This window comes from Rhinolophus hipposideros (genome assembly GCF_964194185.1).
Source record: "Rhinolophus hipposideros genome assembly, chromosome: 12".
NCBI lineage: Eukaryota > Metazoa > Chordata > Mammalia > Chiroptera > Rhinolophidae > Rhinolophus > Rhinolophus hipposideros.
In genome coordinates this window covers 53,032,769-53,057,359 of record NC_138058.1, presented here as the reverse complement: position 1 = coordinate 53,057,359, position 24,591 = coordinate 53,032,769, and the positions used below count along the sequence as shown (strand labels likewise).

The 24,591-nt window shown below is 41.0% G+C and overlaps 1 protein-coding gene and 1 long non-coding RNA gene across 3 annotated transcripts in view; both read left to right on the top strand.

The window, feature by feature from the left end:
• The window catches only part of CRIM1 (cysteine rich transmembrane BMP regulator 1), a 184,471-nt gene that overhangs the window by 19,195 nt on the left and 140,685 nt on the right, over positions 1-24,591 (top strand). For both annotated transcript variants that reach the window (XM_081069037.1, XM_081069038.1), the window contains one exon: positions 19,934-20,107. In XM_081069037.1, coding sequence (XP_080925163.1) covers positions 19,934-20,107 — 174 coding nt within the window. The remainder of the gene's footprint in view (positions 1-19,933; positions 20,108-24,591) is intronic.
• LOC308505714 lies at positions 802-4,462 on the top strand. The gene is made up of 3 exons (XR_013994619.1): positions 802-3,928; positions 4,034-4,138; positions 4,369-4,462. It is a non-coding gene; the product is annotated as an uncharacterized lncRNA (long non-coding RNA).

The window sequence follows — 24,591 nt, the reverse complement described above, 5'->3', positions numbered from 1 at the left end:
ACTGGAGCTTTTTTAAAGCTTTTCCTCTATTAAGTAACAATTTGTAGGCTTTGTGCAAATAGCCAGCCCACTGGGTAGGGACGTTTTAATACTGTTGCCTGTTTTTTTTTTTGGAGTGCATTATTGGATTGCAAATACTTATTTAGTATGAAAAATGGATACAATTAACTGGGTCCTAAATAGGGGCTAGCCATTAACTTCAAGATTAATTTGCAACGTTTGTGCTTTGCATGCATGTGACATGTGCTCTTGTTACCAAGGATTTTATCGGAGGATTTAAAATAGTTTTCCACTTCTACCATTCTATAAATGAAAACCAGAGGCCTAGAAGTTATCCAGCAGCACATATATAAAATTCGGAAAAACTTGGGTCATTTTTGGGATTAAGTTTGTTGAACTTCTGTGAGGAAAACAGACTTTTCCCCCTTGTATTATTGTTGGCTGATACCATACTAATAAATAGCTTTTACAACTCAGATACTGGCTTCACATTCAAAAGGTATAGATCGCTTCGGTTGTAATAGTTCATATTCATTTCTGTAATCTTTATTTAAACATACAATTCACACTCTAAACCAGTTGCATAAACAGTATGCAAAAATCAAATCACCAGATTTCAGATGTATTTTAAATAAATTTTAAATGCTTTCTGGTTTATCAAAAAAGACAAAATTTTGGTACCTCATTATTATTAATTTGTGTCTGAATTATAAATCTTTGAAAATTTATAAATCATGAGTGATATATACCAATCAAAATGTTCAATCCAAAAAACACTGTACCTTTACCTGGCAGCTGGTAGTTGGAGAGAGTGCCCATTTAGATGCCTTTAAGCCACAGCATATAGCAAAGGGATTGTGTGTGCACAACTGGAATTTAAGAGATACTTTTTGGATCAGCATACTGATTTAAAATAAAGAAGCATACTTTGTCCTGAAAAATTTGAAGGTAAAATCACATGAAATTTAGTAGTTTAACCATGGATGTTTGTGGAATTTTAGTTATATCATGAGACAATAATATTAACTAAGGTCAGTAAGTGTATACAATTTTTAAAATAATTAGAGCACAAAGTTTGATTATAATTTATATTTAACAATAATAAGCAAATATTTGACACCCACCACTGCCACCAAAATACGTGTGCTGAAATTGTGTCTCTAGGATGAATAAGAAGGCGTGGGAAAGCTGATCCCTCTTGACAGAAAGGTTTGTAGAGTGGGAGGGAGCCTGGGACTGTCCTAAGCTTTGCCCCAAAGTGTGACCTGTAGCTCTAGTTGTAAGCAGTTGGTAAGACTTAGAGGTGGGGAATCAATACATCGTCTCCAATACTACACAGTTCATTGTTAATCTCTTGATCTTCATTATCAACCAAAACGCTGCTTGTGTTTTCATTTCAAAAGCTTCTTAACAATGTGCTTACTAGATGTTTCAGTCAATGGACAGTGAAGTTGATGTGTATGTTCCTTGTCATGTGGTAGAGTGAAGCCTCAGGGTTCCGGAGAATGTTCCCGCAGGAGGTGAGGGCCGGTCCAGTGTCCCTGGGCTGCATTTCCTTGCTTACAGAGCCCTGGAGCTTGGCCAGCTCGGATGAGAAGGAAGGGGGAACGGTTCGGGTTTGAGAGCCCTGAGTTTATTTCTGGCTGTTGAGATGTGAGACTGTGGGAGAAGGCATAAATAGAGTTTGAGGGAGGTCGCAGACTCAGAGGTTCTCACCGGGTAAACGCCAGATGGATTTGTTTATGGATGGGTTTGTTACTTTCACCTCACCGAGTGGAGGCTTCCAAGGGGCACCTCTGAGTGCCTGGGTCTTGTTTGGTGGCTGTCTGAAGTCTCCCCCAGTGCACCGACCATGGCCACTTTCGTCCCTTTCTTCCTGAATTTGTAGTCAAATAACTAACTTTCTGATCTGCTAGGAGAGTTGATATTTAAAAAGAAAAAAAAGAAAGAACAGCGAGGATCTTGGGAAAGAAAAAGGCAGTTATGTAACTACTAGAACATTATAGCACTTGGGGCTGGAGCGGTGGAATGTGGGGGTTCGTAGCTGTGTGGGGACCTCCCCATCTCCCCCGTACTGAGAGAGCAAGGGCAGCTGCTCTCTAACCTCCAGACTCCTCAAGTCTTTTGTCTTTCTATGGGTTGCTCACCGACTTCTCCTGGGCAGGTTCCAAATCCTTTTGCCTGAATCCACCACCCCTGTGGGTTCAGGAGGGCCCCCTTCCAGCTGCTGCCCTGGTCAACCCCAGCCCTGCACGCAGGTGCCGTCTGCTCTTAGCCACTCAGGGACACTGCCCAGCCAGCCCACGCCCAGCCCTCCTCATGCCTTCACTGGTGGTGGCGATGGCCTCGCTCCCTGTGCTGGCTCTGCCTCCTCGCCCCGCTGCTTGTTCACCAGACCATGAAATCACTCTAGCCTTGGGACATCTCATCCGCCTGTATGGCTAGCACATGTTGCTTCCATTTACCAGGGAGCTTTAGTGATGCATCCTCAAGAAAAGCTTCCCAGAGGATGTGACTTCTTCAGGAGGAATTTAGATGATCAGTTCCTTAAGGAGAAATGAAATTTTATTGATGGGAGGCAGTATTGTGTACGAGTGAGCGTTCTGGTTCACAGTTCAGCCTAGCCACTTGCCTGGTGCATTATCCTGGCCAAGCTACTTGACCTCTGTGTGCAGTTTCCATCTGTAAAAAATGGGAATAATAATAGTATCTTACCTCCTTAAGGTTGTCATAAGGAGTAACTAAGTTGACTCATTCATGTAAAGCACTTGAACAGTGGCTTGTACGTACTAAATAAGTACATGGTAAATGTTGGTTGTTACTGTATCTTTGTACCTCAGTGTCAAACACTGGTTTATACATAATAGGTGCGCACTAAATGTTTCGTAGAATAAGTGTAATATTCAAAAGATGGAAAAATGATTTCCTCATCTCTTACCACAAAGGTAATATTTGGTTGCAGTAAAGCGTTATAAGCATGATGACATTTATCCCCAGGCTGGGGCAAGATAGTAGGAGGTCCCCAATTCAATATCAATAACTGTGTGCCTCTGATTTCTTCACTAACCAGTGTGTCAGAAGTTTGATTAATGTTCACTGGCTCCCAAGGTAATTTTGAAAGGGCAAAACAGCTTAGTCAGGTGATTTATTTCCAGTAAGCATTGTTATTGGTACATTTCAAACTCCAGCATATTTGATGGCTCTCTTCACCAGGCTCTGCCCTTTCTAGATGGGCGCACTCTGCATCCTCACTTATGTTTGCTGCTAAGGTGGGAGATGGGTAGAACGGCGCTCTTTAGTTTAGTAGACTCCAGCATCTTTATAGCCCACTCAGTGCCAAACACTGGGGCCATGTAAGAAGTTGCTCAGTAAATATTGCTCTAAGACTTAGAGCAATCAATATAAGGGGTGTCCAAACTGCGGCCTGCGGGCCAACTGCGGACCGTGATCCATTTTTTACTGGCCCGCAGCAAATTCCAAAAATATATTCAGTTTACTTAAATACACCAGGTGAGGCAATACGTACTTCACCTCGAGTGAATGGCCCAGCTGTTTGTGTGTTTTACCTCATATGACCCTTGGTGAAAAACATTGAAAAAAGTTTGGACACCCCTGCTCTAAGTTAATGAGTCAATCATAGGACATTTTTCTTGACATTATATCACACTGGTGGCTGGAAGGTGCTTATGAGGAGGTTTTCATGATTCCCCCCACCCCCCACGCAGATGCCGCCTGATAAGATTATTTCTCTTTTGCTGTGGGGTATTGAATGGGAGGGCGGCTCTCCGAGTTACCACTCACCTACTACAAGGAGGAACAACTGGTCCCCAAGTGGTCCGGATGAGCTATGGGGATGGGGTGCCGCCAGCTCATCTTTGAGGAGGTGTCTGGGTCATACTCTGGATGAAGATCACGGCTCTCACCGGAGGTAAGCCCTTGTTTTCTAAATTAAGAAAGTTAGTTTAAAAAGTTTATGCTGATAATTTGTTGTGGCAAGGACTGAAGAAGACATATCCTTCTGTTTGCTTGCTAGGGACTGTGATCCTAAGGACAAGAGTTTTTGACCCAGTTCGTAGAGATTACAATTTGGAAAAGAAAGTTTTACAGAAGTGATAAGAACATGCACCTGAAGTCCTTTGTAAGTGCTGCCTTTCAATCTAAAAATATTCACTGATTCAAAAAAGGATTTATGTAACAAGGTTGCAATCGTAGTAAGAATCCTTTTTCTATATGGAGAAATTGGAAGAGCTTTACACACGCACACACACATACTCAAACACAACTGTTTACCCTGCTTTTTAAAATTCCATTTCTGTTGTCTCTTGTCATTTTAATAATATTTCCTTTCTTTTTCTTTTTTTTTTTTAGGTCTCAATGTAGTCCAGAATTCATTTCAACCATTAAATTCTATACCCTGGTGCCCAACTTGAAAAAAATCATAATAATAAATTGATTTCAGTACAAATGCGTGCAGAATGGTTCTTGTGCAGTGTGAGTCACAGGTGGTTTGAAGGACTCATCGTTTTATGTAAAGAACAGAGGAGTATACAATTGCCATCTGTCTTGCTCAAGTATCTCTCACCCAAATTGAAGCGGTCCATTGAAAACCTATCTTCATCAAAGGGAAAGCTGTCGTCGGGCACACGTTAGGGACCATCTCACCACTTCTGCTATAGTTCCCCGCTCTGCTCGTGGGCCGGAGGCAGGGCTGAGCGCGGAGCAGACTGACGGCCCAGGCACAGCCGCCCGTGGTGCTGATGTGCAGATTCTGCTCAATAGAACGCCGACCCATTTTCTTAGGAAAGGTAGTAGGTACTTGGAGGGAAAAAGTCCAAATCCTAGTTAGTTCCACATGATTCACCCCACAGAAAAACCGTGTTCTCTCACTAGTGTTTGTGTCTTAGTAAATAAACGGAGTGTTCTGTGTTGATTCCTGGCTTGACAAGAAGGGAGTGAAAATTGATCAGAGATTCTGGGGTTTTTTTTTTGTTTGTTTTTTCCCCTCAGTGAAAGCAATTGCTTCGAATATGATGACTCTACATCAGGATACCTTTTCGTAGGATCATTTTTGTTTTACCCACAGACCGTCTTTGCTGTCAGACTTTACTCACGGGGATTTATTAAAAGCAATTGTTGGCTTTAAAAAAGGAAAAAGACATTTAGTGGAAGTACAGTTGGTGGGCTTTGACCACTCGGTATTTTCTCTATGGAATATCTTCTAGGGGCAGAACCTGCCTAACATGCTTTTTATGACTTCATATGACACATGAATGGCAGCCCTAAGTGGGTTCCTCATCATTTATTTCCCCTCTTTGTCTCCCCAGCACCATATTTCTTTTCCTTCCCTTCCCGATTCTGTTCCCATCAATCAGGGACCTGATGAGCAGGCTGACTCCTGTCCCAGTTGAGTTGAATGCCCGTCCAGCCATGTTATCCCATTCTCCCATCCCCCAGGAAAGGACAGTCACCTTGACTATGTTGGGAAGGAGCAGGATGTGCCAAGCCCAGACTGAAGTCTGCCTATTCACCTGTTCATATCGTGACTAGTTTGGGCTCCAGACTCCATCCCTCCCTAGTTTCTGGCTCCAGTGGAGTGAAACTTCTGTGTTGGAGGGGTCTGCTGCCGGGGGCAATGTCATGATTTCTCCCAGCACTTCCCTTGGGTCCAGGTGGGGCCTGAGTTGTCACGTCCCATCCTGCCGTGGTCCTTAGATCCAGAGGGTAACCTTGATGGAATGCACTTCCTGGAGCCTGGTTTTGTGAGCCTCGGGGCCTTGCAAGCAGGGAGAGTTGGGAGGCCCATGAGAAGCCAGGGCTTGAGGGTTTGAGCCCAGACTCTAGAGTTAAAACCCAAAGGACACAGAGATCACAAGACAGACACCAAGATAGTCTGGGAGACACTGAGTTAGAGGCAGAGGAATCCTGTATTGCAAGAGGAGAAGTTGGCTTTGGAAGGTTAAGAAAGTTTGGTTGCCTTCTGAGTGAAAGTGGCATTCTGTTTCAGCCAAAAATACATCAGACCTTGAAAATGCCTGAGTTCAGAGAACTGTTGCTGCACCAAAAATCAGAGAATTACGGAGTTGGAAAGGCCCTCAGAGAAGTGTCTCTAGGCCAGACCCCCTAATTTTACAGGTAAAGGAACTGAGGCCTGTTACAATTTGTTGTGTTCTCAGGCTTTTTACAATTTCTGCTGTGCCTGCAGTGATGGCTTCTTCCTTTAAACCCAAAAAGAGTGAGGGGATTTCTCTTGCCCGCCCTAGAGGGAGCTCATGGGACCCCTGCTGTCCTCCCCATCCTGTGACCTTGGTCCCAGAGTAGAGGGCACAGTGGGCCAAATGGACTTGTGCTGAACTTTTCCCTCCCTACCTCCCTGCCTGCCTCCTTGCTCCACCTCACCCCCCATGAAGGAATCCAGAGCCCTCCCCCAGGGGGTGTTAAGCCACTGGAATGTGGCATTCTGACCCCTGGCAGTTGAGTGTCCTGGACTGAGACCTGGTCTGGGAAACAGGAAGGACTCAAAGGAGGGGGGAAGAAAGAGTGCCCCATGGCCTCAGGTGGGATGGAGCGAAAGGAAATGGTGGGTAGTGTGACATCCCCAAGTAGGCCCAGCTAACTTCCACAACATGGGCGAGCAGGCAGGCAGGGGCATTGGGGCAGCAAACAGAACAGGCAGTTTCTTGGATGGAGGCCTCTGGCAGAGCCAAGCCCCAGGGGGTGAGCTGCCAGAGCAGTTGGGGTGAGGAGAAAAAGGTTTGAGGGAAAAGGAGGGAGGAGCGTATCAGAATGCAGAGGAAACTGTTATAGGAGGTAATGAAGGTGAAGGTGGTGGATGGAAGAAGGAATGTCCAGCCGCCGTGCAGGTGACCCATCTGTCACTTTTTGAAACCGAATATGTTAGAAGGTAGGAAAGACAGTCCTAAAGAAACTTCCACCCCAATGTGAGACCCTATTGCTTTTGAACATGTTCATCCTTGGTAAGACAAAGAGTTGTGGCGAGACAGGGTTAGTTTAGTAAAAGGAGTGGCTGCACATTCAGGTGCGAGGCTGATTGACACTTGTCTGTCCTTTTTTGTTTCTGTCGGTGATGGATTCCACTGGATCATACTCAGCTTAGGTACCTCCCTCAAAGAAATTTTCAAAAAACTGTAAGGCTGAGCCTTGGGGATGATGTCCTTATCAGCTCCTTGCCCCTCTCCAGGAAAAGGGAACCGTGTGTTTTCACCTTTCTCCTAATTAAAGCCTGTTGTAGAACCAGGACGCAGAGCAAGGGCTTGGATCCGCCTCATGCTGTTGCCAAACTGCACATGGGGTTTGCCAGGAAGGCAAGCCAGCGTTTTGTGGGGGATATTTAAAATTAAGTTCCGTACTCATGGGAAAGGAATCGAAACTATAGGTGGCAGGCAGGATGTTTCTGAAACACCTGTTGAAGAGAAATCCTAACTGCGGCCATACCTGTCATACCTGAGGGATTGGGTTTCTTTTACAGTTAGAACCTCTCCATGCTGAGTCAGTTGACTCTTCCATGCCCAGGGTTCTCTTGAAGGTTAAATATCATACCATATCCTCTCTGAAGTGAGGTGCTAATCTCCTTTCCTCTTTTCTCATATGACATTGTACAAAGCCCTAGGAGTAGTGGCCTTGGTACTAAGCAGAAATGTCTTGATTATTAGACTCATTCATTGGACCTGCGAAACAGGGTATATGGTACCCCTTCCTCTACCTAACTGATACCAAAATCCACCAGGTGAGACCCAGTGGGATACTGCAGGCAGTTTAGCAGGTAAGCAGGCCAGAGTCTCACTGCTTAAGGTGTATGTCTTATGGTCTGCCCTGAGAACCTACCGATCTTCTACAAATTTGGATATTTAAAGCAACTGAAATGTTAAAGCACATGTTAAGTGCTTACATGTAAGTTTAAAGCTACATATCTCTGTGTATTCCAATCCTCTAAAAAATTGGTGATCCTTATTGTTTCTTAAACAGGATATGGATTTAATCAGAGCATCCTTTGGGAATTGTCTACATTTGCTATTTCCTTTTATATCGTAAAAAACCATTAGTTCTTGAAACATATATTGACCCTAATAAAAGAGACCATTTTTAACCTTTCAGGTAGGCATTAAGGTAGCTGTAGTTCCACAAATTGTGACTTTTATCATTCGAATAGTTTGCTGATGATTTCTTTTACACCGTAAAGATGAACTTTAAATAGAATAAAGAACCCCGATCTTAAAAAATCCACCTAACTGCATATTGGAATACATATTGCTGTAGCATGTGGAAAAAGGACTGGGTGATCACATGGTTTTTATGTTTCCTTTTGGACGGAAGAAGTTAATTCTCTATATGTGTATGTGTATGCATGCATGTAGTCTAATGTGAAATGTAGAAATATACCAACTTTCTTATTTAACTTTGATACAGTGGTGTTTTAAAGTACCCAAATGTCCCTGTTTCCTGAGTCCTTGGAGGCACGTATTACTATACAGTTTATTTTTCTGCATCTCAAACATTCCAGAAAGATATTAAATATAAATGGATAAGTATTGAAGCACGTAAACAAACCTGAATCTTAGATACCCACAGAATGTTTTTAAAGATGCTGCTTTTTTCCCCCACACGATGTTATTAATAGAGAATGTCACCTCATAGCGGGGTCGCTTCTGCAGTTTACCATTCATTTTTTCCATTCAGCTAGTGGGGATGGGGGCCTGCCATGTGCCATAACCTCGGCTCATCCCGCGGTGGCTCTAGAAAGAGGAAGGCACAGTTTCTGCCCCCAAGACGCTCAGAATTCTGCTGCAAACAAACAACGCAGTGCCTTGGGATAAGGGAAGTGTTGTGGGTGGCAGAAAATCAAGTAAACATCTTTGAGAAGACATTTAAGCTGGGCACAGTACAGTGGTAGCAGATTTCCAGTAAACAGGGACGAAAGAGCCGTCCTCCCAAGAGGAAATGGAATTGGCAAAGGCCTATCGAAGTGAAAACGCACCCTGTAGTCAGGGACTTGATGGAGTCAGTCAGTGTTTACGGAGGACCTACTGTGTGTGAGGCCCTGTTCCGTGTATAGAAGAATGTAGCATGAACAACGCAGATGAAAAACCCTACCAACCTGGAGGGACAGCGGTGTTTGGCTTGCAGTTTAAAAACAGTGGTCCCAGGAAGTCTCGCTGAGTTGAGTTTGATCAGACACCTGACGGAGTACTGGAGTGAACCATGCCCATACCTGGCAGAGGGCGTTCCAGGTGGAGGGGATAGTGCGACCACAGCCCTGAGGCTTCATGGCCTGGAAGGGAAGAGGTGCTGGCTGTGCAGTGGGACATACCTGCAGAGTGATCTGGGGCTGCCTCATTTATCAGAGTGGAGGGTCGGACTTGAGCCTATAGGCAGGCAGGATCCATTAAGAACGTTTAGATAGAGTTGACATTCTTAGTGTCGTCATCATTGAGACACCCAAACCGAGTCCCCAGTGACTCAGGCCTGCGTGTCTGTTGGGCATAGAGGTTCCATTACTACACAGAGGAAACTCCAGTTTTGTGAGAAGCGTGCCCGTGTATTTTTCAAACATGTTTTTAAGATTTCTTAATCTTTCTGTGATCTTGTTTTATTTACTTGTGTGGTCTATTTCAAAGAAATCTTATGGATTAAATCGTTGCTGTGTAAATCAGTCCTCCCAAGATATTAATACTCATTTCTTGACATACCCTGAGGCAAGAGTCCTGCTTTTCATTGTCCCCTGACGTATATTTACTTCTAGGTGGAGAGTTCTAAGATGAATTTTGAGGACTCGATGCCTTTAAAATGAATGTATAACAAGCCTTGTGTGGCATGCGGTTTCTTAATAGACCACAGTTGTCTCTCTGATTTTCATTTCTAATTTATAGCACTACTTCCCACATAAATGTATAGTAGCAATGAGAATGTTAATGATGCTTTAGGAAAAAAATATCTGGACATATACATCAAACTTGCACTTACGATGAAATTGTAAACTGTGGGAATGGTTAACTGCGCACATCAAAAAGTATTCGTTGAATATTGCTGGCAAATTGTGCTTTATTGCTGGGACCAGACAGCAGGAGATTGGTGGAGTGTGTAGGAATAAATAAGATCAAAGAGAGATACACATACTTCACAGAAGAATTTAAAGGCTTGGGTTTTTAGGCATGATGTTTAAGGATGATATTTCTTCATAGAACAGTACTGCAGTTAGTGGTAAGGATAAGCCAGGAATATAATTGTTGGAATTTAAACTTGAGCACTCTTTGGCTTCTTATCATCTTCCACTTGGTTTGCTTTGAAGAATTCAGATAAATTATTAAGGTAAAGTTCATCGCAGTGGTCAAATTGATTTGTGAAAACATTCCTTACAAAACAACTGCTAACTGATTTCACAGAATTATCATCCTGAAAAAGATTCCATAATGCTACTTACAGAGAGTTATGCCTTCTGAAAAATCATTATTTGCACCTCAGGAGTATTGAGGCGAAGGCATTGTTGCCTTAACAAAGAACCTTTGTTTCCTGGATGGTAGTATACTTGAGATTATATTTCAATTGTTGGATTTTTCTGTTCTGATGTTTCCAAATGTGCCCTTGCAACTTCATTTGTCTTCGCTCAGGTGTCATAGAGAGGCCTCTCCCTGCCCCTGTGGTAATGACCATTGGTAGTGGGTCTCCAGGCCATATTCACTTGAGATGGGCTTCACCACAGTGAGATGGGAAAAATAGCAGTGTTCCTTCCTTTTTCCTATGCTCAAGTCCTTTGGACTCACTCACACTTGAAATTTTGCCCAACTTTTTGACTACCTCACTTCCCTCTTTGTTCAGTTCCTCCTGCTGCCTGTTTGATGAGAGCCTCTGTGGAATTCAGAGCTAGGTTGCTTAGCTGCTTTCCTCAGTCAAATGTGTTAATCTGTGGAAAGCACCTAGTATAATTTCTGGCACATAACAATGTGGCTCATTAAATGTGAGTTATCAGAAGATTCGTCTTGGGGAGTGAAATGTGCTTCATTATCTGTGTTAACTGTTCAGTTATTATAATGAAAAATTTATATCCTTCGAAGTGTTTATTTTCAGAACATCATGTTCATTTTATTGTTCTTGTTTGAAATTTGGGTCACATTCTTTTCACTGTAGTGGTTCATACTTTGTGACGAGTACAACCTAGAAAAAAAACGATTTTCATATCTAGTCTTCTGTTTTGCTCCTGGCCATTTAACTAGCAGATTTCAGGTTAGAGCATATTTTAGTATTTATAAAATGGCACTGAGGAGCATTCCTTATATTTACAAGTATCCTTATGGCAAGAAGCGTTACCTTGTATCACATTATCTACTTATGCTCATGATGGACGAAGGTGTCAGAAAAGGATAGAATAGAGTTTATTATTTAAGTTATTTATCTAACATGGTTGAGGAATATGATATTTACTTGTCTGACATGTCATAAATATTTATTGATATGTGGAAGTGTTGGTTAACACAATGTTGAGGTTGAAAGAAAACTGGAGTTAGTGTTAATTTTCATAAGTAGGAAGACTGAGATCCAAAGATTTTTTTGTTATTTCTGAATAATTGACTTGATTCCTCTTCCACCAAACTCACTTTCCAGAAATAAATTGGCACTTAACGATTCTGATTGATTTCTATAAATTCATGTCCTCTGTCCTGCAACCCCATGTTCCTGTTCATTCTTTCTGCAGGCATTTATTTTGCTAAGCTACTATTTGCTAAGCCCAGTGACACAAAGAAGAGTCAAACTAGATCTCTGGCTTCGAAGGACCTACTTTGTGGTGGAGGAGATTAGATGAGTCATTTCATTATACTGCCAGAAGTGAACTAATTTTAATAGATATACAATAGAAGTCCTACAGAGGAGATAATACTTAATTCAGTGCCTGTAGAGTGGATGAAACCTGGACAAAGAGTATTAAAGACTGAATAGGAATTTTCAAAGCAGGTAAAGAGACGACCCTTTCCAGGCAGAGAGAACAGCTTGTGCAAAGAGCTGCAGAGTCATGAAACAGCTTTTAGGGTGCATAGTCATTAAGTATGACTGGAATAAAGGGAAGGAGTGGAAGAGATGAGGTGGAAGAAGTGGATTGTGATAAATCTAACCAGGCTTTGTTTTCCATGTCAAAGACTTGAATGGCCAGATGTTGGACTTTATTTTATAGACTGTTGCTTACCAGCTCCATATCCTTAAGAAGTTTGACAGGGCTCTTCTTCCCTGGGTGTTATTTACACTAAGCACCTCGATAGAATAAAACACTATGATTGAGGTGTAATCACCTGGCTGAATTCAAGGATGGCTTTTAGACCAGCTAGATGAAGAGAGGAAATGTGTAACAATTGAACACTTCTCCAAGATAATTTTTCCCTCAACTAAGATAATTTTTAAGCAGCAGTACATTCGATAACTAAAAAACAATAATCTTGGAAGCTGGTTAAACATGAGGAGTTACATGTTTTAATGGATATTCAAGCTCAGAGAAGACTGTTGCTCAATAATGACATGTGCCTGAATAGAGGCCAGTTCAGCACTGTACAAACATCGGCCAGGGGAGGAGTCCTGAGATTTTCCTTAAAAAATGTTGGATCTACTGTCAAAGCAGAGGAAATGTAACCATAGGGTACAGAGTAATTGTAGCTCGGGAAAAATGTACATGAGCAATCTAGTAGCTGTCAATCAAATACCATAAGCATGTGATTCTGTCACACTGTGCCCAATAAATTGTTAGCATTGTACAAGTTCAACAGATGCCAGAATTGAGGAAACCGGAGGATAAAGTCTAAAGGGACTTCATGGATTATCCATTCCTCGTCCATTTTAGTTCCAATTTAGAAAAAATGGAACCTAGAGAGCCAAATGCCTTGTTCAAGGTTGCTCTGTGAACTAATGACAGAGCTTTGATTGTGGTCTCCTGGGCCGGAGCCCTCTCCATCACCTGCCTACTTCTCCTAATGTACTAGGTAGAATTGTGAAGTAGAAGAGTGAGTGGGATTCTGTAGTCCCAGCCTCTCCTCATCTTCTTGTTGCATAAATTCATTGCTTTTAGAGACACTGCTTGTCTTCTCAAGCCCTTCTCTGTTCCCACTAGGTTCCTATCAAATAGGAAATTATCCTTCTCTTACTTAACCTTTTCCTCTGTTTCAGGATTCCTAGAAACATTTCGTTCACATACTTGGTATGATTTTGATTCAAATGGGGAAAAATTGTATTGTAAACTCCTTTTTTCCTAGCACCTTGAATTCCTTAGCACCTTGCTCAGTTCTTGCTGTTCTTGTGTGCATATTTTAGTATTTCCATTGTTTTAGATTCAGTGTTTGACCATTCTGGTGTATCATTGCATATGCCTAACAGTTTCACTTTGTGGCAATGTCTATACAACAGATTTTGGTGATATGAATCATTTCTGATAACCATAATTCTGCCCTTCTTGCTTTGCGTGGATTATAGCACTGGGAGGAAAGGGAGAGGGAAGCGCCCACTTTCAGAACATCCGCCTTAAGCTTGGAGTAGAGAGAAGGAAAGCTCAGTGTATTCAATTCCTCCTTGAGCAGAACTGAACGCCTCACAACAGCCAGCCAGGAACGGGGGGGAGTTACGAGCAACACTTTTACATTACACTGGAGTGTCTAGGCTGGCATGGAAGAGATGCCGCTATTAGCTATTTGCATTTTACTCTAGCCACATGGATATGTGAACAGATGGAGAATTAATTTCATCTGTATTCCCAGAAGCCTCTCCTCTGCCAACAGAATTCCATTACTGTGAGCTTCTGAGTGTATACCATGAATTTGTTTCTTGCTTTTTAGTATTTGCTGTAGCATATTTCTGGTAAGTGGATTACCACATAAAAAGTGTCTTGGTTTGGTGTAAACTCTGTTAACCAGGTAAACTCAGTTACCAGGTAGGAAAGGTGAGGCTCTGAGTATACAAATGCATTCTGCCTTCAGGAAGTTGTATTTCAGATGAACACAGTACTTTGTCCAGTAAGTACAGTCATACCTGAAACATTTTATCCCATGTTAGTGGAATTTTAGATACCAGCAAGCAGATGGAAAGATACTGTGAAGAGCAGAGAGGTGGAATCTAGGACCAGTCAGGCAAGGTTGCTGTAGCTGTTTCCTAGAGCTCCTGGGCACAGAGGCGGGGGTGTCCCTTGGAGCTGCTGTTTCCCTGATCAGGGTGTGTGAGTTTGTACATCTTCTAAGATTCCTCTTCCTGCATGTCCTTTTCCTCGGTGCCCCCTTTCCTACCTTCAGGGTTGAAATGCCTTTCTAACTAGACTTTGTATTTAAAATCTTTCATATCACATCGGGAAGGAAAAAATTTCTGGCATTATCAAAAATGTGGGAGAATACTTTGTGGAGGAAAAAGACCGAGTCCAGGGTAGCATTGAATATGGCTGTTGGAAAGACAGGTGTTTTTGCTTCGGCACCACATGTGTGCTTTTAAACCAAAACCCAAAATAATTCACCACACTGAAACTACAAGAGCTGTTAAGAAAAACAGGGTTAGGGACAAGTCACTCAACACCTATGGAACTGTGTACACAGGGGATAAATATAAATTGTAAGGATCCAAATAAAAATACTGACACAGGTAAGCCACACGTGGCATCTGCACCTGGAGCCTGGGTAATGCGTCGTCCGCGGCCATCCCCACCAAGAGCTCATGCTGCTTCCCTCAGGGAACAGGACCTGAAGACATTCACTTTCAATGAAGACCAATTTTATCTGAATTAAACATAAGATCCAGGGGGAGTTTCTTCATGATTTTTAAATACAGGGGAACCGTCTCTAACTTTTTCATTTGCACTCAGAAATTCCCAGCATAGTTTAATTGTAGTAGAAACCTGAGCCACTAGAGCAGCTATTTCTTTCACTAAAGGAAGCAATTAAAACATGATGATCAGCCTTTGCTTAAGGTGTTCATTTATTGCTAAGACTTTTTCTTCAGTTGTGAAAACTTGCTCCTTATCTTTTTATAATGCTAATGTGCTGGGAAAAATCATGAATGAACCAGCACAACTTCTGCATTATACTGACTTGATTTTCCTATTTACCAGTTATATGTTAGCTAAATCACATTAGAGAAACATGCGTTTTTATGGTTTAGTGGTAGCTGTTCGGGGAAGAGGTACCTGGTGCCCATCGTTATTTCTCAGCCCTGGATCCTGTGCTGCATTGGCCCAGGTACACGAGCAAAGCATGCTCTTTGGAATAGTGGTTCTCAAAGTGTGGGCTGCAGACCCCTGGGGGACCCCAAGTACATGAGGTCAAAACTATTTCCTAGTCGTGTTAAATGTTACTTGTTTTATTCTGTGGGTTAACATTTGAGGGGGTAACAATGCAGTGGTGGTAAAACTGCTGGCCTCTTAGTAAGAATAGAAGCTGTAGTACCAAACTGTGCTACTTAGTCCTGACATTCGTCATCACCAGTAGAGTAAATACTAATAACAAAATAATGAACAACAGAAAAAGTGCATTTCCCTTAAGCAGGCCCTGGACTGAAGCAGTACAGGTTACTAATTTTATTAACTTTCAGCCATTGATTACACTTCTTATTAATGTTCCGTGGGATGAAATGGGAAGGACTCTCAGAGTATTTCTGCTGCTGTAGGCTGAAGCACAGTGGTTGTCTCAAGGAAAAGCATATTTCGAGATGTCTTCTAAACATCCAAGGGGAGATTTCAGGTTAGCAGTGAGATATAACTGACACCTCACTGCAGTACTCACATACTTGGACATATTGGAGCATGCATGGATTTCAATTTGTACATGAAATGATCAGATTTCTCTCATTTTTTGTTTAGAGAAAAGAACATCACATTCTGATCTGGTATCTTGCGGAAGTTACACACTTAAAAATATATCTGCAGAGGTTTCTCAACTGTGTTGACCTTTCAGGCCAGGAGACTTGACCTTTCAGTACCAGGAAAAAAACTGGATATAAATAGTTAAAGGGCAGTACTCGTGCTTTTAACTTTTTCATGCTCCCCACCCCGACCAGTCCAAGGAGAAACCAGGAACTATGTTAGAGAATCAGAGCCTTGACCCTTGCACTGTATATATGGATTTACTTAGGGAAAAGGAGATTTTAAAACATCAGATTTCCCAATCACTGTCAGCGGCACGATTGGGCTCAGATTTGATTTTTCTAATCAAACCTCACTAATTGTTTGTTTTCAATCCCTGTTGTATGGCTGTTAAATGATTTTAAAATATAATGTTCTAAAACTCATAGACACAGACAATAGTTTAGTGGTTATCAGAGAGTAAGGGGGGTGGGGGTGGGAGATGAGGGTAAAGGGGATCAAATATATGGTGATGGAAGGAGAACTGACTCTGGGTGGTAGCACACAATGTGATATATAGATGATGTAATACAGAATTGTACACCTGAAATCTATGTAATTTTACTAACAATTGTCACCCCAATAAATTTTAGAAAAATGGATTTAAAATTTCCAAAAAAAATAAAATATAATGTTCTGTAATAGAAAACAAAATCATTTGTCTCAGAAGCATGTTATACTTGATCCTAATAACACAGTGGTTACCAAGGGAACTATTTTCCAAGAAAAAAGCAAAGTGTTGATTAGGATAGGGACATAGAGTGGAAAGGGTTCTTCTCAAAAGAGAAAATAAAAGCACGTAAGACATTTTTGGCTTTAGGGGCAGAGGCGTCCTGACTGGTCGCAGTGGTCGTGATGTTTCCTAAGGGTTCCTGTGCCTCCCCCACGTGCAGCCTGTCCCTGCTGCCAAGAAGCTGCTTCTGAGAATGACGCAGAAGACTGGAAGGAGTCAGCGAGAGCATTAAGGGCGGTTGCCTTTTAATCCTCATTCCACATTCATGAAGAAATAGTCTTCCTGTGGGGAGGCAGAGAAAGCATCTGGCAGTGAAAACACATTGGCGCAGAGATGGGCTCCTTGGAAGGGCTTTTGATGTCAGCCAGGTGATAAGAAGTTTGGGAGTCTTAGCGTCCAAGTGGGAAAGAGACTAATGATAGATGATTCCTTGTGAGAGAAGTGCCCAACTGTGTCCGAGCATTTCTTTAAAATGTGTGCCTCATTAATGCTTTACTAATTAACTTCTAAAATAGCGTTTTTATTGTGTAAACATATTTATGTTGAAAAAGTTTTCCTTGTGATATTTTGTGTGTGTGTTTTTTTTGTGTGTGTGTATAAATATTTGGACCTATTGGAAAATATTGGGCATTTGGAATATATGTATATATATATATATATATATATATATATATGTATGTATATATATATATATATACACACACACACACACATACAGACAACATGGTCATACTTTTTAGACAAGACAGTTTCTGTTAAAAAAAAAAAAGCACAGACAACAGCATCGACCATACCAATGACATGAAACTCCAGATAGATAAGTGGACAGATATTGAACACTGTCCTAAGTCCTGGGGTATGGGATTCAAAGTTGGGTAAGACCTGGCTCGGCTCGTGAGAACTCTTTGTCTAAGGGGGAAGTTTTATTTAACGTCAAAATCTTTACCACGGGGACAAGAGGTCTCTGAAGGTGTTTGCCAGAGCGTGGAGGATGGAACAACTCATAGTTGGAAAAGATTTCTCAGAAGAGCTGACATTTGAACTAGGTCTTGAAGGATGAAAGGGAGTTATCAGAAGAAGAAGACAAGGAAGTTTTCTGGGTCGATAATGGTCCATGAGCAAAGGCATGAAAGCAGTTTTTCAGGGTTTGTAGTGAGAATCTCTGTGTGGTTCGAGCATGAGCATGGGTGAGGGATCCGTAAAAGATGAGTCTGGAGAAGTAGGTCGAAGCTTAGCATGAAGAACCTTATATTTTTATTCTTGTATTCAGTAAGAAGTTTGGACTTTTTCTTGTTGCCAAGAGAGAACCACTGAGCAGGTTTGTTTTTTGAGGAAGAATATTCTGATGACAGTGAGGGGAATGGTAGGGGAATGGAAAGATGAGAATAGTGTCCAGGACTCTGGATAGAGGATATTGTACTTGTTCAGGAGAGTAATGTTTTCAGGGAGTTCCAGTTACAATGAAGGGAAGGGATGTTCATTGTGGGGGGAAAATCTGCGTCACAGTCCACTCAATTTACTGATATATTAATGGTACATATTTATAAAAATACTAAAAACTTTTCTTCTCAGAATATGATGGGAAAGAGGAGAAATACAGTTTTTCAGTGGTTCAAATGTTACTTGAATTTCTTACAGGTTTGTAAGTTCCTAGGGTTGAACTATATTTGAGTTACAAATTTAAATATACAGTCCCAAAAATTCCTTCATGGCAGATTTCACTGAACTGGATGAGGCCAGTGGTATTAATGGTGTGTCAACAATGAAATATAGAGATGAGTGATCATTTACATGCATCGTTTCGTTATATATTATAACTGACGACTAAATTATCACCTACTTTTTCATGTTGAATTGTTTCAATATATTCTTACCTGGTGTTCGTTTTGGAGTGATTTAATAATCTCACTGTTGTCTTGATGATAGGAATGTGCCTTTGTTTGTGTGTATGTTATATATACACATCGTAATTACAGGCTAAATAGGAAAACAAATTTTACAGCAGATAAGTTGTGTGTTTTTTTAAAACTTATAAAGTCATTTTACTAAGATCTGAGACTTTGATCAAATAAGTGAGCTTGAGCTCCTGAAATTAAAACGAGGTTTTCTATTCTCCCTTTTCAAAGAATCACACTAAAGCTCTTTATATGGTAAATGATATCCTCCCAAAGATCCCTTGACAAGAAAATTATTTATTTCATTGAGGGAAAACAGTCTTTTGCCAAACTAACTCAGTAAGTCAGTGATGTCACCAGAAGTAAAAGTTAGCCCCATAAAAATCGTAGCCATTCATTTATACCGTCTTCCAGAAAACACATTCTTAAGATGGCTTTATACCTGCCTTTGTTTGAGCAGCAGGTTTAAGGTATCTTAAATTCAAGCACTTTAAAAAATTCTCTCCAGATATGGTATCAGAAACATGTTTACTATTTAATAGTCAGTACTCAGTAAAGGTGTGGTAAAGTATCTATTAAAGATAATGTTAAGAGGGGGAAAAAACCCACATAACGTCCTAGAGATTCATAGCGAAATAATCCGGTTTTCTGTTTAAGAGGTGTTTCAACTCGGAGGAATATCATTAAGGATTGAGTCTGCCTGTTGTTCTGTCATGTTTGTTTAATTTGATCTGGGTCCCATGAAATCTGGTTTTAATAATCTACTTCTTACAGTTTACTCCATTCTGTGACCAGGACACTGATTTGGTCCCAGGCTCAGAATGTGACTGCCTCAGCCTCTCACCAGGTTGTAGACCTTATTTTCGTTGTTGTTTCCGGCTTTGGTTGTGATTATTAACGATGTTAGCATCTGCATTGAAATGCACTGGAGAGGATCTCCACCATTGTATTCCATTCTTGACTCTTGCTGGTGTCTGAATTTTTTATGTTTATTAGCTGCTTTCATATATTAAATTGCAGAGCCGTTTTAAACCTGAAGCTGGTCTCTGCCATGTGGAATAAACTATTGTGGGTTTTTTGGGAATAATTTTGTAGATTGACAGACATGACCCCTGTAATTTGATTGCACATTGGAAAATCCAGGAATCTTTGTTTAAAATTAAAAAAATACAAAGGAATCCCAATTATTGTTTTAATAACACATAAGAGACTAAGTGGTTTTTGATCGCTGACGTTTGTCTACATGTGTGGCTATATTTCAGTCTTCTCAGTTATTAGGAGGTCGGGTTTCATTTGTAAAATTGCAGCCAAACTGCCTTTTGTAAATTGAGGTGTCAAAATTGGATGTTAATCTTGACATCCTTGCACATTTTTGCTTTCCAGCAGGCTTTTGAATGAAGCTAACAAGTAAACGTTATGTGGTTCTTAATTGTTTTGCAGATGAGAACTGGGATGATGACCAACTGCTTGGTGTTGAACCATGTAATGAAAACCTTGTCTCTGGCTGCAATATAATCAATGGGAAATGTGAATGTGGCACCATTCGGACCTGTAACAACCCCTTTGAGTTTCCAAGGAAGGATATGTGCCTTTCGGCTTTGAAGAGGATTGAAGGTAAGTATTATTTTTCACATTTGTAAACTTTGCATTGTGTAACCCTGCGCAGTGGTAGTATTTGAGTTTGAAAAGACAAAGACAAGCTTACAGAGATTGGTAGCTTTTGTAATCCTAAATGAGGTGCATACAGTTGATGAGGTGGCGATGTGATGGGGTGTGCATGTGTGTCTGTACCCTGAAAGTCGTGGAATGGTGGTAATACTGTGGTAGTATGAGCAGGGTACGTTGTGCCAGTTTCCCTCGGTTGCCTCTGCATAGTGGCATGATGTCACAAGTAGTGTGCTTGGGATCAGTATCTGTTCTATCCGTGTGATTTCCCATAGGAAGATGCTCCATGAGGAGAGGGCTGATTAGAAAATGCAGCTGATTTAGCTAAAAAGTGTATCTCTTTAAAAGAGGTAGGAGAATTATGCAGTGATGACTGAAGGCTTAGGTTGGTTTTGCCATGGGGCAAAATCCCATAGGTGTGGATGGGTCCTTGGGCACTTCACCTCCAGAATGAAGTCTGAAATCACTTTAAAATCACAATTATACTAATATAGCTCATAACTTTCGTACATTCATGCATAAAACCTACAGAAAAGATTGAGGACTTGAAAATCTGATTCATGATTACGTTAATAACTAGTGGTCTTCCCCAAGCTTGGGGCTGTGGCTCGCCACCAGAATGACCACAAAGGGGAAGGCCTGGGCTTGCATCTCAGCCCTGTCCCTGACCTGCACTGAACTCTCTCTCAGCCCCAGGTTCCCCTTGGGAAAAAAGAGGACTGAAGGGGACATTCTTAAATACAACTTTTATCTCTAAAACAATGCATTCTCAGATAGAAAGGTAGGTAATATAGTTTGGAATTTCAAGGATTTGCGAGGTCCAAAATCAAACTCATAAGGACAATGGAGCAGGGCTGAAGTTTTGGAATTGCCGTTTCCAAGTCATGTTAAATGGTAAAAAAGAATAAGAAATTTATTACAGCCTCTAAAATAACATTTCTCTTTGTATTTACCATTGCTGTGGAATCATTAGAAGAGAATATAGTAGAAAACAATAGATATAGTATTTTAGAACCACAGAGTCTTGGATAATATTAAATCTAGTCCTTGAATTTGAAAATTGGAAAGCTGAGATCCACATAGTGGATAACTAACAAGCCTAGGACTAACCATGTGGAGTCTTTTTTTCAATCAAATCATGACAGTAGACAACACAGTCAGTTACCTTACTCGTTTTTACTGTTTCTTGGCTCTGTGCTCACCCCTGTTCCCAGCCCCATTGCCTGCCAAAAAAGTATTTTGTCAGCTTCATTCAATATATAACTTTCAGAGATGTAGTTATGCAGTGGTCAAATATCCATTTAAATAATTAATTTAGTTACTCACACACATTTAAAATCACATTATGCAAAATAATGCAACAGTTTCCATAATTGCTTTTTGCCGGTTTTACACTTCATGGAAGTGTGGTGCTCAAATGTTTCAGATGCATCACCGTGGCTCTCATTGTCTCTGCTCATACTCCCTTCCTAGTCATTTATCACCCTGTCTCTGAACATAACCCTCCTCACTGCCATAGAACTTGTTTGCAATGCAGCACATTTTCAATCTGCGTTCACAACTTTTGTTGTGAAACACAGCATCTTTTCACATAAGACAGGAGACTGTTGCATTTTCAATTAGTTAGGTGTATGTTTATGATCTTTACAACGTGAAGATTAACTGCATTGATTTTAAAAGTGATTCTAAGAAGACTGTTTATGAAACACTGCATTTCCAATTTTATGAGCATTCTCTCAAGAATAATTACTGTAGCTGATTAAATTTCTTTCCTTTTTTTTTCTTCTTTTGAACAGATTCTGTCTGATGACCTCTATCTAATCCACAAGTAGGATTGGTTGAGGTCGCTTAAGGTTAATGTACCTTGTACAAATAGTACTGTGCTTTTCAACATAAAGCACCCTGCAATGTTCAAGGTCTTGTAAGAAGTCAGTATTAGGGGATTTCCCTTTTCTAAGAAACAATTTTGAAGAAAAAGCCCTACTTAACATTCAAGTATATATTGCATATGAAAGAATTAGTGAAGATATAGTACAATGTATAATTGAGTCATTAATAGTGGTGAAAACTTCGAATGCTATAGGAATTTAAGGCCAAAATATGTGACCTGGAATTATATACGGTATCATGGAGGAGGTGGAGTCTGAACAATATGGAATTTGCATGGTGATGGATTCTAGGAAGGAGAAGGATGTGGACAGAAGAATAAAATGTAGAAGTGAGATTTGCATGACTTTTATGTAAGACACTTGGGAAACTAGTCTAAAAGAGCAAGATTTTACGCTGCTAGGTTATAGGAAGTAAAAATGGGCAATGGGTCCAGATTATAAAATGTTTTGAACATTGTGCGGGGAGCTCACGCCTGGTCATTGTAGCTATCAGAAATCATTGTAGGTTTATGAGCAGAGAGAGGTAGAGCATGGGGAAATCAGTGTTAAGCAGACGGGTTGTTGGGGGATGTGGAGTGGATTAGCAAGTGAGAGATTGCAGTCAAGAGGCTCACTGTAGAGCTGTTTCGGTTATGTTGATGTGCTGCCACAAGAGACTAGGCTAGGAGATAGCAGGGAAATAGTAAGGAAGAGGGCGATGCATACCATTTGGGTGGAAAAACCCCCAGTACCTGCTGACAGATACGGGAAGTATGAAAATGCGCAAAGAGGATTCTAGGGTTCCTAAACTGAAATAATAGAAGAATAATCGTGCAAGTAACAGAAATGGGAAAACTCTTTCGAGATGTTTGTGGTGAAGTAGAACTGAAAAGTGGAGTGGTTGTTTTAGGGGGCTATATGGTCAAGAGGAACTTTGAAAATATGAGTGACATGATAGCATGTTTGAATGCTGACAAGAATGATCTAATAGAAAGGGAGAGACCAGTAAGGGAATGATTGCAGGAACAAAGTCTTTGTTGAGGGAGAGGAGCAAAATTGTTTCTACTTCTCAGAGATGTACAAAACAAGGTCTTGTGCTGACATTGAGGTGGAAGAAGAGCTGCGAAAGATTGAGGAGGGAGGTAAAGGTAAAACAGACATCCCAGAGAAAGAATGAGTGAATTGACCAGGGCAGTGTATTAGGATGGCCTACTTATACTGACAGCTGACGTCAGGTTAGTGGTTATAAATCGGAAGCGAAATCAGCCAGCAGAGTTGTCTGCTTTTCTCCACCTCCGGTGCAGGTGCATTGTAGGTGGAGACATGGCTTTAACCAGGATTTGGATTCTTCCAGCAAAACCTGGCTGCCACAGAGTTTTCTGGAGGGGGCACTCTGGGCTTCATAATTGTAGTTAAAGTTGATGAATAAAGGTGGACTTTTAAATATGCATGTGACTCCAGGTAGGGGTAAGTAGCTGTTATTTTCTTAAAAAATTACTATAATTCAGAGCAGTTGTAATACATTTAGGAAGTAATCAGAAATATGAAACGAAGCCAAGTTCAGGTAGGGACATAAAACACCGTGAAAAACATTCATCTATTCAGCTATCCAACAAATGTTCATTTAGTGCCAAATGTGTACTAGACATCAGTTCTAATTGCTGAGGGTGCAGCTCTCATAGAGCTTATATCCAGAAGGGGAGGGATCACAATAAACACATAAATGAACAAGAAAATATAGCATGATAAGAGCTATGAAAAACAATAATTAGGATGATATTATAGAGGATTACTGGGATTACTGGGGAAATTGCTCTAGATATGGATATCAGGGATGCTTTCCATGAAGGGAAAGCATTTGAACTGAAATATGAATGTAAGAAGGAGTCAAAAATATGATGACCAGAGGGGAGAGAATTCCATGCAGAGGGAACTGCAAGTGTGAAAGCTGTAAGGTGAAAATGAACTTGGTGTGTTGAAGGAATAGCAAGAAATAGCAAGGTCCCTGTGACTGGAATGGAGTGAGGGAGGGAGAGGGGTAAGGTCCTTGTAGGTTAAGGTGAGATGTGTGAATTTGGTGATGAACGTAGGAAAGCTGTTGAAAGGATTGTGATCAAGCATTTTACATAATTTGATTTGTGTTCAAAACAATGAATATGATGAAGAAGCTTGAGGGGAGGCAGGGGCCACAGGTAGGGGAGTCTTTTAGTAGTTCAGGTAAGAGGTAATGGTGACCCACACCTAAGAACTGGAGATGGGGAGATGGTTTGATTTGAGATATGATTTGGAACTAGAATGAACAGAACTTGTTGATAGACTACATGTAGGGGTAGGTGTGAGGGAAAAAGGAACCAAGAAGTTCTCTTACATTTGGGGTTTAAGCAAATTGTAGTGCCCTCTACTAGGGAGAGGAGCAGACTTAGGGAAGACTGAGAGTTTTGGACAAATTAAATGAGACACCCAAGTAGAGCTACTTGTCACTCAGGTAATTTTTTATGTCATTAACTCATTTAGACGTGTCCATACACGCATAGCTTCATGATAGGTATACTGAGGACTACAGAG